General features: G+C 31.5%; 1 protein-coding gene across 1 annotated transcript; it reads left to right on the top strand.

Moving 5' to 3' along the window:
- Nucleotides 1–680: 680 nt before the first annotated feature.
- On the top strand, nucleotides 681–10,953 carry LOC130655293 (tubby protein-like). The gene is made up of 15 exons (XM_057458027.1): nucleotides 681–873; nucleotides 1,478–1,501; nucleotides 2,255–2,324; nucleotides 2,402–2,447; nucleotides 4,906–4,980; nucleotides 5,213–5,322; nucleotides 5,933–6,133; nucleotides 6,577–6,644; nucleotides 6,730–6,844; nucleotides 6,932–7,044; nucleotides 7,122–7,236; nucleotides 7,342–7,440; nucleotides 8,973–9,060; nucleotides 9,140–9,223; nucleotides 10,112–10,953. Exons 1-15 carry the CDS (start codon nucleotides 848–850, stop codon nucleotides 10,243–10,245), a joined length of 1,368 nt encoding a protein of 455 aa, XP_057314010.1. The 5' UTR covers nucleotides 681–847; the 3' UTR covers nucleotides 10,246–10,953.
- The last annotated feature ends 2,336 nt before the right edge of the window (nucleotides 10,954–13,289 follow it).

Raw genomic sequence — 13,289 nt, 5'->3', positions numbered from 1 at the left:
TCTGGAAAGGTTTTTCATTTTAAGGGCCTAAGAAGTTTTCGAAAATTTATTATGATAAGGGAGTTTTAACAGCTTTATTAAATAGCTGACTGCTTTACATCGATACTAGGACCAGTTTTCTCTGTATGAATCCTGACGCGAGTCAAAAGTCCTGGGAACGAGGTTAGCACAGCTGGTATAATTGACAAAGCTTTTTTAATACTGTTTAATAAAGGAATGGCAACCATGAAAGTATGGATGTTTTTTTTAAATTTTTTATCCAAAAAGCCATAAAATTGCAGTAGACGAAAATAAAGTAAGCGGAGGAGGGAGGAGAGAAATCAGAACCGATTGATTATTCACACAAAAACAGTGTGGCCATGCAGTTATCAATTTTGTCTGTATTATTCAGACGGCGATGTTTACGACCCGTCGCTAGGTAACCTCAAGATCTCCCAGCTGTCTAAAATCTCGCTATAGTTAGTAATGTATTTCTTTTCCAAGTTTTACAAAAGTCTAAAATGTACCAAATCATTTAGGAATAATATTTGGATATCTCTTAGTATGAAGTGCTATAATTTTTATGATTTCTACCCCATACTAACCAGGCCACATGATTGATCGAGGCAAACAAAATAAATTTTTGTCTAGAATGTGTGACCAATTATTTGAGCATAATGTGAAAACAAGATTGTGGAGAAGATTGTTATACAAGACGGTTTGTTCGCATAAAACAAAGCAAGCTAGCTATAGCTAGCTACACATTTTGCGTTATTGTATAATTTAAGTGTTCAGATGAAGTACTTGCATAATGTGTACATCACACAATTTCCCTTTAGACTTAGATTTATAAATACTAACATTTAAGATGTATCACCATGAAGACGAATCCGGGTCAGATAATCTTATTTTTGTTTATGTATTTCCCTGGTTATCTTATTATAATTCTAGCTAGCTAGTTTTATCTCATGGTGGGTTCACAGCCATTCGTCTTGTAGTCGTTTTAATAAGATGAATACAAAAAATCTATTTATTCTGATTAAATATGGTAGTTAAACTTATTCCAACTACTGCGAACGAATGCTGGCGAACGAGAGAAAATTACATAGTATGTTAAAAAATAATTATTGCACATGAACCCGCCTGGCAGAAGTGACAAAAAACTTATAGCAATATTTTACAGGATGTTTTTTTCAAAAGTGTTGAGATGTATTATTTTGGCTAAGTGAGAAAATGTAAGTAAAAATCCAGATAATGGCCAGTCAAGCTCTAAGCAATAGAAGCAATGGCTAATGAAGTTGTAGAACATTTTTTTGTATATACATTGATAGCTCATTCCTCACGTCTAAAATATTTAAAATCAGTTATTTTCCTTTCGCTAAAGTGGATTTTTCCACTGGATTATCGACTCAAATATATATAGATATATATATACATATTTTTTGGCATTTATCATTTTTTAGCTTTGTTTAATGTGTTGATATTTATCTTTTTATAGATATGCTGGTGCTGTTCCAGGAAGGTATGTTTTGTAATAACGTTACATGCAAAGGGTGAAGTGCACTATGCAAGAATGGTTTTGTCTCGCATTCATAAATTCATTATAATAAACTTTAAAAACAAAGAACATCACTATAATAAATAAAGATGGGAAACAATGCCCATTTTAATAATTCGATTTATATCTCTCCACTAAACTTTCTGCATGTTGTAAGTGTTGTAAGTATATCAGTGATAAAACATATCCTTAATATATCTAAATTTTTAAATTTTTCATGTCTTGTTTATACAAAGAAAAGTTCAGATATTCTTTTGCTACTTAATTTTATTTAATTCTATTTTGTTTTTTCCTTTATAAAGAATTTTTTCTAAAAGTGAAATTATTCTGAAATGTCAGTAAACGTGATATAAATCACACCATATATATGTATATAAATAGCAGGAACGTATCTAAAATTAGAATTATCTCCTTCAGAAGTCTGTGGAAGTATGTTAAAAAGGTCCTTGACAAGTAAAATAAATTGTTAGAAAAAATGCTATCAAATTCTTTTTAGCAAATTTAATGCAAATATAGGACTTCACAATAACTATATAGTTCTCCCAAAAAAAAAAAAAAAAAAAAATCAATAAAATTCAATAAAATACTCCAAGGGTGGGGCTGTTTTTAAAGGTAGAAATAACTGATTTTATTTTTTATTCCAACCAATCGCTGAATTTCAAAACAGCTGGGGATTTCATTCACAACATTAAGATTTCATTTCATATTTGATTTCAGTATCATGGATGATGATGACTCTCGTGCTATTAGCCCATCAAATTTACGTCAACAGAAGTTGGAAAAGGAGGTAAAACTGATCTGAAATAATATGAATATATTATATTTATTAACATATATTTTACTTTTATTATCTTTACATCTCAGAGACAAAGAATGGCAGAGAAGCAAAAACAAAAACGATTGGGTTCAGGTATAAATTCACTGTTCATTATTCATTTAAGGTCAGTTTCCAGCATAAAAGGTGTTGAGGGTCACTGCTCAATTTTATTGAAACACATGTTGTACAACAAAGCACCCCAAGAGATGCTGCGCAACAAATGTTTTTATGCTACAACAGTTTCGTAACAAGTTGAATGATGATTATGACTTTAACGGAAACCAAACTTTAAAACTTGTTTAAAAACATTTTTTTCTTGTTTATTATTAAGGTGTGAGTAAGGAAAAAAATTAGTTTTTTTGCAAATTTTTTTTTAACTTCTTTTATAAAAAAGTGAACTTTTTAATGGTAAAATTATTTTTTTATAAAATAGGATAGAAATGCAACTTTTTTCCAAAAACACAATCCTCGTCATTTGTCTTTCAGCTGAAGAAGGTGCTAAAAAGATCAAATATAGGTGTAAATGTTTATGTTTCTCCTTTTGGAAATAAGCTATGATATGAGCATATTTTGTAACAATAAGGTAATCACAATCAACGTTGTAAAAAACAATACCATTGGATTTCTTGTTTTACTTTTCTTTTAATGATTGTTTGTTTTTATCCGATCAATTAAAACTTTGACTTTCATTTTTTATGCTTTTTCGGGATAAAGTTTTTTTTTACAACACTAACAACATCAACCTATATAAAATATTAAAAAATGTTTACTTATCGTCATAAAGGTTCTGCTCCTTCAAAAAAGAGAAAGAAAATTAGAAGAAAGTGTTTTAACTCTCCAGCCAAGTGAAGATTTTACTTTGCCCATCTCTCTTCTTGTAAATATGTTTTAAGTGCAAATATGAGCAGACACGCGCGTTGTACAAAATATGTTAAAAACACCCGTAGCGACCATTAGACTATATGTAAGTGATTATATTTTTAAAAAGCTCTTTTTCACAATGTTCATCTTTTGTGTTATTACTGCTAGCCTTTACATCTTCATAACTATGAAAGCTACAAGGTGGTGGGTGAGCAGCTTTTAAAGACATATTATATCTAAACACGATTTTAAATTTAATTCATAAGTGTGAACAGATCTTGAGTTGTGACGTATTTTTAGTGAATTATGGTTTGTAATTTCGATAAAAAAAGTTAATGGAAAATATCTTCAAAACGGAAAATAATTACACTATAATTTTCAGATCATTTTTAAATCAATGTGTGGTGATTACAAAACAGTGAACATCAATCATGAAAAACTAAAAGTTTTGTAAATGGAGATGCATTAGTAAAGAAGGGTCATTTTTTTTGGTGTCTTTTAATGTCTTCAATTTTATTTCATTTCCAATAATTTTCATATCATTTTTTAGGCAATTTTATAAACTTACAGAAAATATTAAACAACAATATTACAACTTTCATGTAATTTTAATAGAAGCTATTTTAAAACATCACACTTTTTCTCTTACTCACATCTAAAAATATCATACAAATGGGTATTTGTTTCTTTTCCTTTTTTTTTTCAAACTAAACAGCAAAAATTGTTGTAAAGAACCAGATGTACGGTCAATTTGTTGTATACAATTTGAAGTATGGCACAAATCATCATCATCATCAGCATTCTTGGCTTAACGTCCGTTTTCCATGCCAGCATGGGTTGGACGGGGTATATTAATGACCCTCTTCCAATCTGATCTAGACTGTGTGAGATCTAAACTCAACTTCATCTGTATCAAGTCTGTCCTTATAACCTCCTGACAAGTCTTTCTCGGTCTGCCTCTGGTCTTTGCAAATCGTTTCGTGTAAACATGGAAATCATACAAAAGTACCAGCTATGACAAGTCGCAGGTGGCAAAAAACATTTAAATATGTTCGATTTTATGACAATTCGTGCAAACTTATAACCCATTAGCACTCAGAAATTAATTGCAGCAAGTGAGAAGACAAGAAAAACTACTTTTTACATTTTCTAAGTACATCAGCTTTGATATGAACAAAAAGGGTATTTGGGATCGGAAAGCAAGAAGTCTGGATTTAATGATTATGAAGACCTTTAGTTTTAGTTAAAAGAAGTTAGCCACTACTTTGTGCATTTCCCACTTTTTCTTTTGCTCTTTATTGGTGCAGCTGTCACAACAAGTGCTAACACATCCTCATCCGTATTCAGGAAATTAGTACTTCAAATCGTATACCATAATTTGTACTGTGTAGGTCACTGATGACAATAAAACCTACTTATGATGGATTTAATTTTTTCAATGGCTAATATGCATGTTGTTGATATTGTCAAAAGCAATGGATTTGTATTCCAGTTTTAACAAAAAGCAAAAAATATAGGAATTATGATTGTGCTGGTTTTTTTTTGAATTATTTTGTTTAGTTTCCTTTATAATGTTTTCTAAGAAGGGTGTCTATTAAGATCATGGTATTATTGGTATTAAAATTCATTGTAAGACTTTAAAATGCTTGTGCAAGCAAGAACTTTTCAATATATATATATTTTTTTGTAGGAATGATGCAAGCTAATCCAATGCGGGCTGGTGCAAGACCAAAATCAGCTGGAAAACCAGGATCGCGGAACACAGGTAGAAATCTTCTGTATTTGTGCGTACTAACCAATTGTAAAAGATAGTGATGGCATTGTTTAAGTTGTTTAAGTTTCTTTTTTGTAACATCAATTTTTAACTGTTTTGTACATTTAATATCTCTTCGCTATTAAATACCAACATCATAGGTTGTTAAATGTTAATAAAACACAATAAAAATTTTCGTTTTATGAAACACACTTTCATTGCTTTTTTATTTTCTATTGTACAGAGTCGATAGGATCAGGTGTTGTTAATACAGCATATATATCTGATTCAGTACCATCTGCTAAAAATTCAATATTGGTGGAAGACCATGATGAAGATGGAATACCAACAGAGGTACTTTTTTATGTTATGTGAATTATTAATTTGTCTTCTATTTCAGCACTTAAGTTTTATATTTTACACCTCTAAATTTCTTTCTTTATCAAACATTTGTAAGTAAATGAAAAGAAATAAAACTTGTGTGATGATTGGAAATAAGTGAGCTGAGATGTCTGTCTATAGACGAACTACATACTTATCGAATGTGGTTAATTCCAATTTTTTTTTGATATTTTTGATCAAATTCACAAATAACTAATGTGTGCAGTCGAAAAAGTAACATTTTGCAAGTATTGTTTTTTTGGATGATTGTAAAACGTTTCGCAAGTATTAATTTTCGCAAATAACGGAAAATGTTGACAAATATTTTTAATTAATAGATATTTTTCTTCAGAATGATTGTACCGATCAATGTAATACTTACCTGATTATGCTATAAGAAAATTTATAACACAAAATGTTATACACAATAATGAAAAATTTGCATTCATTTGTCAAAAATTTGACACCTGTAGAAGTTTGTATCTGCAAAATAAAACCTTTGAAGTATTATAAAGGTTTAAACTTAACTTTAGCTTTTGTCAACTAAGCGTTCTTAAAAAACGAATTAATCTTGTTATTATAGGTTGTCGATGGGGGTGTGAAAAGTAACCGAGTCTCCAAAAATAGAAAAGAATCTACTGACGAAGACGATGATGATAATGATATAGAATCTTCTTCTTTACCTGTTGTTGAACCCAATACCCGTGCTGAAAGACGCTCCATGTCTTCCCCTGTAAACCAAGGCCCACCAGTGGATATTATGAGACACTCAACTGTTGACAATGTAATTATATCTTTTCATTTTAGTCATTCAACCGTGTAATGATATATAAACTTCACTATAAAGTCACCAGGCTACTCAAAGAAGTGGGGTGGGGGACTACTTTTTAAACCAATGTTAACCACAACTACCCATACTCTGGAAGATATACCTTTTGCAACTTCAATGTGTGAAATTTTAGCTAAGTAGTCATAGTGGTCATTCACCATTTTCTTCTACCTAGCGTTCTTCTACTGCTTTATATTTACTTATGACATTGATTTTATCTGTATAATACTGTTTTAATAAAAATCCTTGCAACAAAGGAGATTTGGTCAAAACTCAGAATCTTCAGAAGATCAGATCTTAGCATACCACTATCGTTGGTTATTTAAACAAGCATCACTATTATAGCTGGCTGTTCTGTCACATCATCATCTATTTAGATTTTTGTTTATTGTCTTTAGGGTCCAGCAGACACTTTTGTAAATGGGGTGGACTTTGAAATCGATGACTTGAATAAATTTGTGTTGGTGTAAGTTTTTTATGCTGTTGCGATTGATAGCAACTATAAAAACGTAGTTGCCTTTATATTGTGTGTTTTTGTACGACTATTTCAGGCCTGCACCACAAGGCACGACAATGAAATGTCGAATTACGCGTGATAAAAAAGGAGTCGATCGTCAAATGTTTCCTACGTATTTCCTTCATCTTGAGAAAGATGATGGTAAAAAGGTAAACTTTGCAAATTGTTTTCCCTTTGTAATAACTACTGAAGAAATTGCTACGTACAGGTGGTGCTAAATTGATGAGTGTTTTTAGATATTTTTACTTGCTGGTCGAAAAAGAAAGAAGAGTAAAACTTCGAATTATTTAATCGCAACCGACCCTATTGATTTATCAAGAGCCGGAGAAAATTTTGTTGGTAAATTAAGGTGTGAAAGCAATTTAATTTCTGAGATGCTACGCACTTTTTAAAATATCATAAAGTTATAAAAAACTTTGGTTTTAGATCCAACCTGGTTGGTACCAAATTTACATGTTTCGACGGTGGTCAGAATCCTAAAAAGGGTGGAGTTCTTACAGATGGTTCAAATTTGAGGGAAGAACTCTGCGCTATTATTTATGTGAGTCATAACTTTTCTTTTACTACCCGATGATCGAAAAAATCCACTTTCATTTTAATACCAACTTATGACGTAATGTTTCTGATTAAAATCTATTATTTTCAGGATACGAATGTGTTGGGATTTAAAGGTCCACGTAAAATGACTGTTGTAATACCTGGCATGGGATTAGACCACCAAAGAGTATCTGTACAACCTCAAAGTGTAAGTGTTTTTGTGCTCACGTCATCGACTGTCGTAGCATAGCAAAATAATACAGGTTCTGGAAAGTCTTAGAATTAATTCCTATTTTTGACTCTGGTCATTAGATATACGGCCTTTCTAATTGGTCTAAAAAACTTTTATTTGAGGGCATGATACCAAAGTTCACTAAATTCAGTCCAGAAAATGTTAAAACTTTCCTGAAAGTTCGTGGATTTTGTCTTTTTAAGGGGTAATGTGTGGAGAAATTTGATTATTGGGGAAGATATTATTATTTCGTTGTCAGAAATTTTTCCGGGAAGTTTTTTTTTTGCATTTTCGCGGTTTTCCAGTGGATTTTATGAGAGTTAATATTTGTTGTTGATCACAAAATTAAGTTTCGCTGAAAAGGAAAAAAGTATCTTTTTTGTATAACTTTTTCAAGTTACAATTTCTCCTTAAAATTTTAAATAATTTTTTCTATTACTTTACGTACTTTTTAGTTACTATCGGCACGATCAAATCAATTAAAACTGAAGAAATAGCAAAATTTATTCTCGCGGTTTGCAAAAACAAAACAATTGACATTTTGCGGAGTTTAATCTCGTGAACTTTCGAAAACAACGCAAATCTGCGAAAAAAAATTCCGGCTAAAATTTTTTGAGAGAGTGTGCAATATTAATACTCAGTCATTGCACCGACCTCGCAAGCTCAGTCGGCACTTAGACCTCGGTCGATATTTTGCGATACACCCTGGGGTAATCGGTTATTTTTTTGTGTTTTCTAACCGTCTTAGTTAGAAAAAAAATAAAACATAAGAATTGTGGTTTAATGTTCTTATAAAAATATAATCCACTAGCACTACTTTCGTTAACACTCGAGGTCAAAATACGAAACAGTCCCGTCTAAAAACAAATGCAGAATTCGAAAGTCCCTATAGAATGAATCCTTGTAAACAAAGCATTACGAAGTTTGACACTTACAGAAGAATGTGAAAAGTTGAATGTGCAACTAAAATTTAATTACAGCGAATATTGAAGTAAATTTTTTAACTAGATAGCCAAGAATAACATGGACTTTAACGAGATTTACATTGACTAAATAACCAAAAAGCTGAAGGAACGAGTCTGAGAATAAGAGGAGACTTATTGGATGATCTCATACCCAGCACTGGATATGAGATAATCATCGTTTTTTATGGGCAATGTAGCTAGTTAACTCGCCATGTTGAAGAAGTATCCAGGCAGAATGTTGTTGAATCTGGTTATTTTAATTGTTAAACTTGACATTGTTCTGTTTCTTTCTATGAAAATGTTTTTATCGATAGATGTATTGCAGGAGTAAGATATTTAATCATTTCCAATGCTTCTTTAAAACTTTCCTGCTTGTTTACGTTTTAAGCTAACATTTTTATGATATGCAACGGTATTGCCCGTCGTCAAGAGCGCTAAGCCAATCAGAATGTCTAAAAACCCGTATTGCCCTCTTGCAAAATCTAGACGGTTAACAATGTTTTGTTTCGGTATGCTCAAAAACGTATAAACTTATGCTTTTAGGGTAACGATAATTTACTAGAACGATTAAGAACAAAACAAATGGATAACCTAATAACCTTACATAATAAAACACCTGTGTGGAATGATGGTGAGTTACTCTTCGCTGGTGTTCTCTTATATGTTATCGGTGTTACTGAAGTTGCTTTGATGTAAATTTTTGTTGTTAGATACGCAATCTTATGTGTTGAATTTTCACGGAAGAGTTACGCAAGCATCAGTAAAGAACTTTCAAGTCGTTCATGAAAACGATCGTAAGTAGATTGTTGACGTTTTGCACGTGTTTTCTTAAAGTGTAAATGCAATCTACGGCAGCAGTTACACAAAGAGTTACACTTTGCTTAAACTGTGTGCATGATAACTTCGAAGTGAAACTCACGGAATTGAAATTTTACTACAGATGTAAAAAAACCTTATTTGCGCAGTCCGAAGTGAGTGAAGTTGTCATGTTATTTTTACAATTATTGATAATTATCTTGTGCAGTTATCGAGCATGGTTGGAGTTCATTGACCCTATATTTGTGGGTAGTGACCGCTGGTAATTTTACCACTCCTATCAGTTTACTTTCAATAACTTTATTTAGGCTGGAAATGTTATAGCTCTAAAATTTTTGCGTAATAGAAGATGTGAAATATTTTTGTTTTTCTAAAACAACAGAAGTGTTACATTTTGTCGGAGTTGCTTGAAACATTTTTGATTTTTTTTTTTTTTTTTTTTTTTTTACACATAGAATTTACATGTCTTTTTTATAAATGTGCTTATCCTTGACATATTAAAGTCAAATTAGGCAAAGTAAATTGAAAAGATGAAAAACCCTTTTTTTTGGGAAAAGGTCAGCATTAATTTTTGATGTCAAATCACTTCTATTCTGCTTAGTTACTGTACCAAGTTTCAAAGCCTTTTTGTCCTTACCTGAATGCAGTGAATGCGGTAAAATTACAACTCACCTTCTACTACCCACCTAAGATGAGATTCTGCATACGTAAAAAAGATTTTACCTATCATTTTTGAAGCCTATTAGTGTTGCTCGAAAAGATTGATTGCAAAATGATGATAGTATGATGACACCTCACTCTGACTTATCATGAATATCATGAACCACTTTCCATGTCACATAAAACATTTACGTACCTTTTTTTAGAGGACTATATTGTCATGCAATTTGGGCGTGTAGCAGATGACATCTTTACAATGGACTTTAACTACCCACTATGTGCATTACAAGCATTCGCGATAGCTTTGAGCAGTTTTGACGGGAAATTAGCTTGTGAATAATGACTCCATTCAAATCCATCAAAGGCAAAAATTTCCATGTATGACTTATAAATTCGAAGAAGCGTTGGTTATCCTCACAAATTATGTAAAGGCAGGCCTTTGCAATGCGAGAGAGGTATTTGTTGTGATCAAGCCATGCTGTTATGAGAAGTATTTTAAGTCAGTTTCGGGTTTTATGAATCCGCTTCAATTCCTACCGGACGTTTTTTAGTTAAAAAAATTATTATTCAATATTGTTTTTAACCTTATGATATATATATATGGAATATTGTGTGCATTGACTTCTTCATGTCGTCATAATTCGCAATTTAGCTTTGTATCTGCCTGCACTGTTTCCATTAAGAAAATGAATCCGCCTAGCTTACTATTTAATTCGCGCCTTTTTTGTTATTTTTCTTTTATATTTCATTAGTGCATGGATTTTTTTGTGGAGTCGATATTATGACTTCCCTGATAATCTTAAAATTAAATCAATTTAAAATAAACATAATATAAAAAAGAATTTTTATTTGCGCAAATTAATTAATATATTTTTCGTGTGTCAAAACATCTTGTTTGTTAGTGTAGAGATTGTTAATGCAACAAAGTTTATAGAGCGACCTTTGAATGTTATTTATGTTTTTTGTTCTTGTATTGTGTGATCTAAGAGATATATATACGAATTGTACAAAATATCGGTAGATTTAATTAAAGATTTTTTTTCAATTACTCGAAATTTGTTACTTACTATCCACGTCTTCACCTAACAATACCTAGATTTTTTGATCTAATATCTATCAGATATCTGAGTTATTTACTCATATATATCTGTGCATCAATGTTTATAAGAACTATTATCTTTAATTCAATTTTCTCCCCAAAAAATAATACAATAAAGAACAAGTTGTAAATAAATATATCCATCACATAACTAACGTGTAAACAAATGACGTATAAAAACCTAACATCCAGGCGTCGAGATTGTTAATGCGATGCATTTTCCGCATTTCATTTGGGAGCGAGTCCTTTACAAATAAGACCTTGCTCACATCTATCCTTGTACTTCCATAAGCCACCACATTTTTCGCCAACCTGTTTTGCGCATGCATCACAACAATGACACACGTCTTTCAAAATACTTCCTGGAATGTAAAAGAAAAATCAAGTTCTAATTTCCTTACCTCTCTTATGGAATCTCTTTATGGAATGTTCTTTAACGAAAATGAAAGAGAAATTTTGGAAACGAGGACGAGCACTTAAATGTATCAAGTTACATTGATAGATAAACCCTAATCGCCTTCTGAAGCATACCATTTTAGAGGTTGAATTTGGTGGCTTAGCTTCTAGATGGTCAAAAGTTTTCATGGTGACAAATCGGTTACCCGGTGGCGAAGAAAAAAATGAGATTAAAATTTTCTCTCCTAGAAATATCCTAATTAACCAACCTCGTCCCCAGGTACAACAGGTTATGGGAACGAGACATGTTTTTTATCAAATAGTTTTACGCATCTAAAACGTTTAAAACAATTTCTCTTCTTCGAAAGTTTACGTTTTACCGTTTTCGCCTGTTTTTGTGCTTGAAAATATATGATAACGTCATATTTGACTGGATGACGTCACCCAATTTTTTTTTTATCACAATTGTCTTTTATATTGTTACTAAACAAAGTGCAAACTTTTGTGCCAATCCGATAGGTGCATCAAAGAAAGCTAATTTGATAATGTGTGTTGCTTCCCTTCGTGATTTTTTCACACCAATCAAGTCGACACGGTTTGCATCTTAACGTTTTCGAATCTTATATTAAAATGACGAGCAAAACGATAAGAACACGATAACTCCACATGCTTCACCGTTTTTGATGTTTTTAGAAGTAACTGAACATATTGTCATTTTATCGATATGTATGCGCTTACACAGAGACCAATGTTTGTTTGTTTGAAAACATTAGCGATTTAAAAAAAAAAACCTTCGGCTTACGTAAATTGCCAACTGTACAGCCTTACAAAAACTGTTTTTTTTCCTGCTATTCGGCTACCATTATATCACAAATAATAATAAAAATGAAGGATATATATTCACAAAACTTTAAAGGAACTTAAAAATCTTTCTTGAGTTGAGGAATTGATCACCTTCCCGCAATTTATTTAATTAATACAACTAAGGTAGTAAGCACCCTTGTCCCCAGATATTGTGGCCTTTTTAATATGAAATAGTGAGTGCACGCGGCATAAAATGGCCGCGGGTCAGGTGATAAAACTAGGCATACTTGTAGAAACCATATGTACAAACAGATTCCAGATTAAAAACTTGTTCAACGACGTTATGAGGATCAAAAATGACGTCACACATGCCTAAAATTGGCCATTTTGCAATAAATTTAAATTTCTCAAGCATTATCTACGGACGATATGAAACAAATTGATTTCATTCATATAAACAAATGGATATTAATGACGTCATTAGGATAAAGAAATGACGTTATATTCATACTAAAGTTTCTTACATGCAGGTAGAAATATCCATTTTCCAAGAAATATTATTATTCATGTAATTAAACATGTTACATGTGTAGAATATGGTATTTATAGATGTTCCCGGTGTAGAAAACAATATAATCAATGGTATTAGATATAACGTCATTTCTCTGGATTGATATTTTCTTTAAATTTTGTCTTTCTTTTATCCCTAGGATACCTTCTTAGCAACACCTTAGTAACCACCTGGTAACAAGTATAAATGTTTAAATTCACAATATAGACTTCCACCCGGTATTTTATTTCAATTACCATTATCAATTATAGTCTTACAAATAAGGGTAAAAAAATGAAAGATCATTTTTTCTTTCTGTTGTTTTCGTACATCTGGCTAGATTTCTTTTAAGAACCAATAAAATAGTCTGGGACCAGCCCTTTTTATTTTCCCAGACTTTTAGGAACAATATTTATTAAATTTCTTTATAAATAGGCATTTTTTGTGGCTTTATCTTGAGAAAGTATTTACCAGAGAAGTTACATCTCGGGTTGTTATTAAGATCAATAAAACTTGAATTGTTCTTAATAGTAAT

Source organism: Hydractinia symbiolongicarpus, chromosome 8 (genome assembly GCF_029227915.1).
Source record: "Hydractinia symbiolongicarpus strain clone_291-10 chromosome 8, HSymV2.1, whole genome shotgun sequence".
NCBI lineage: Eukaryota > Metazoa > Cnidaria > Hydrozoa > Anthoathecata > Hydractiniidae > Hydractinia > Hydractinia symbiolongicarpus.
The sequence above is the reverse complement of the archived record's forward strand: the minus strand, read 5'-3'. Positions and strand labels throughout refer to the sequence as shown.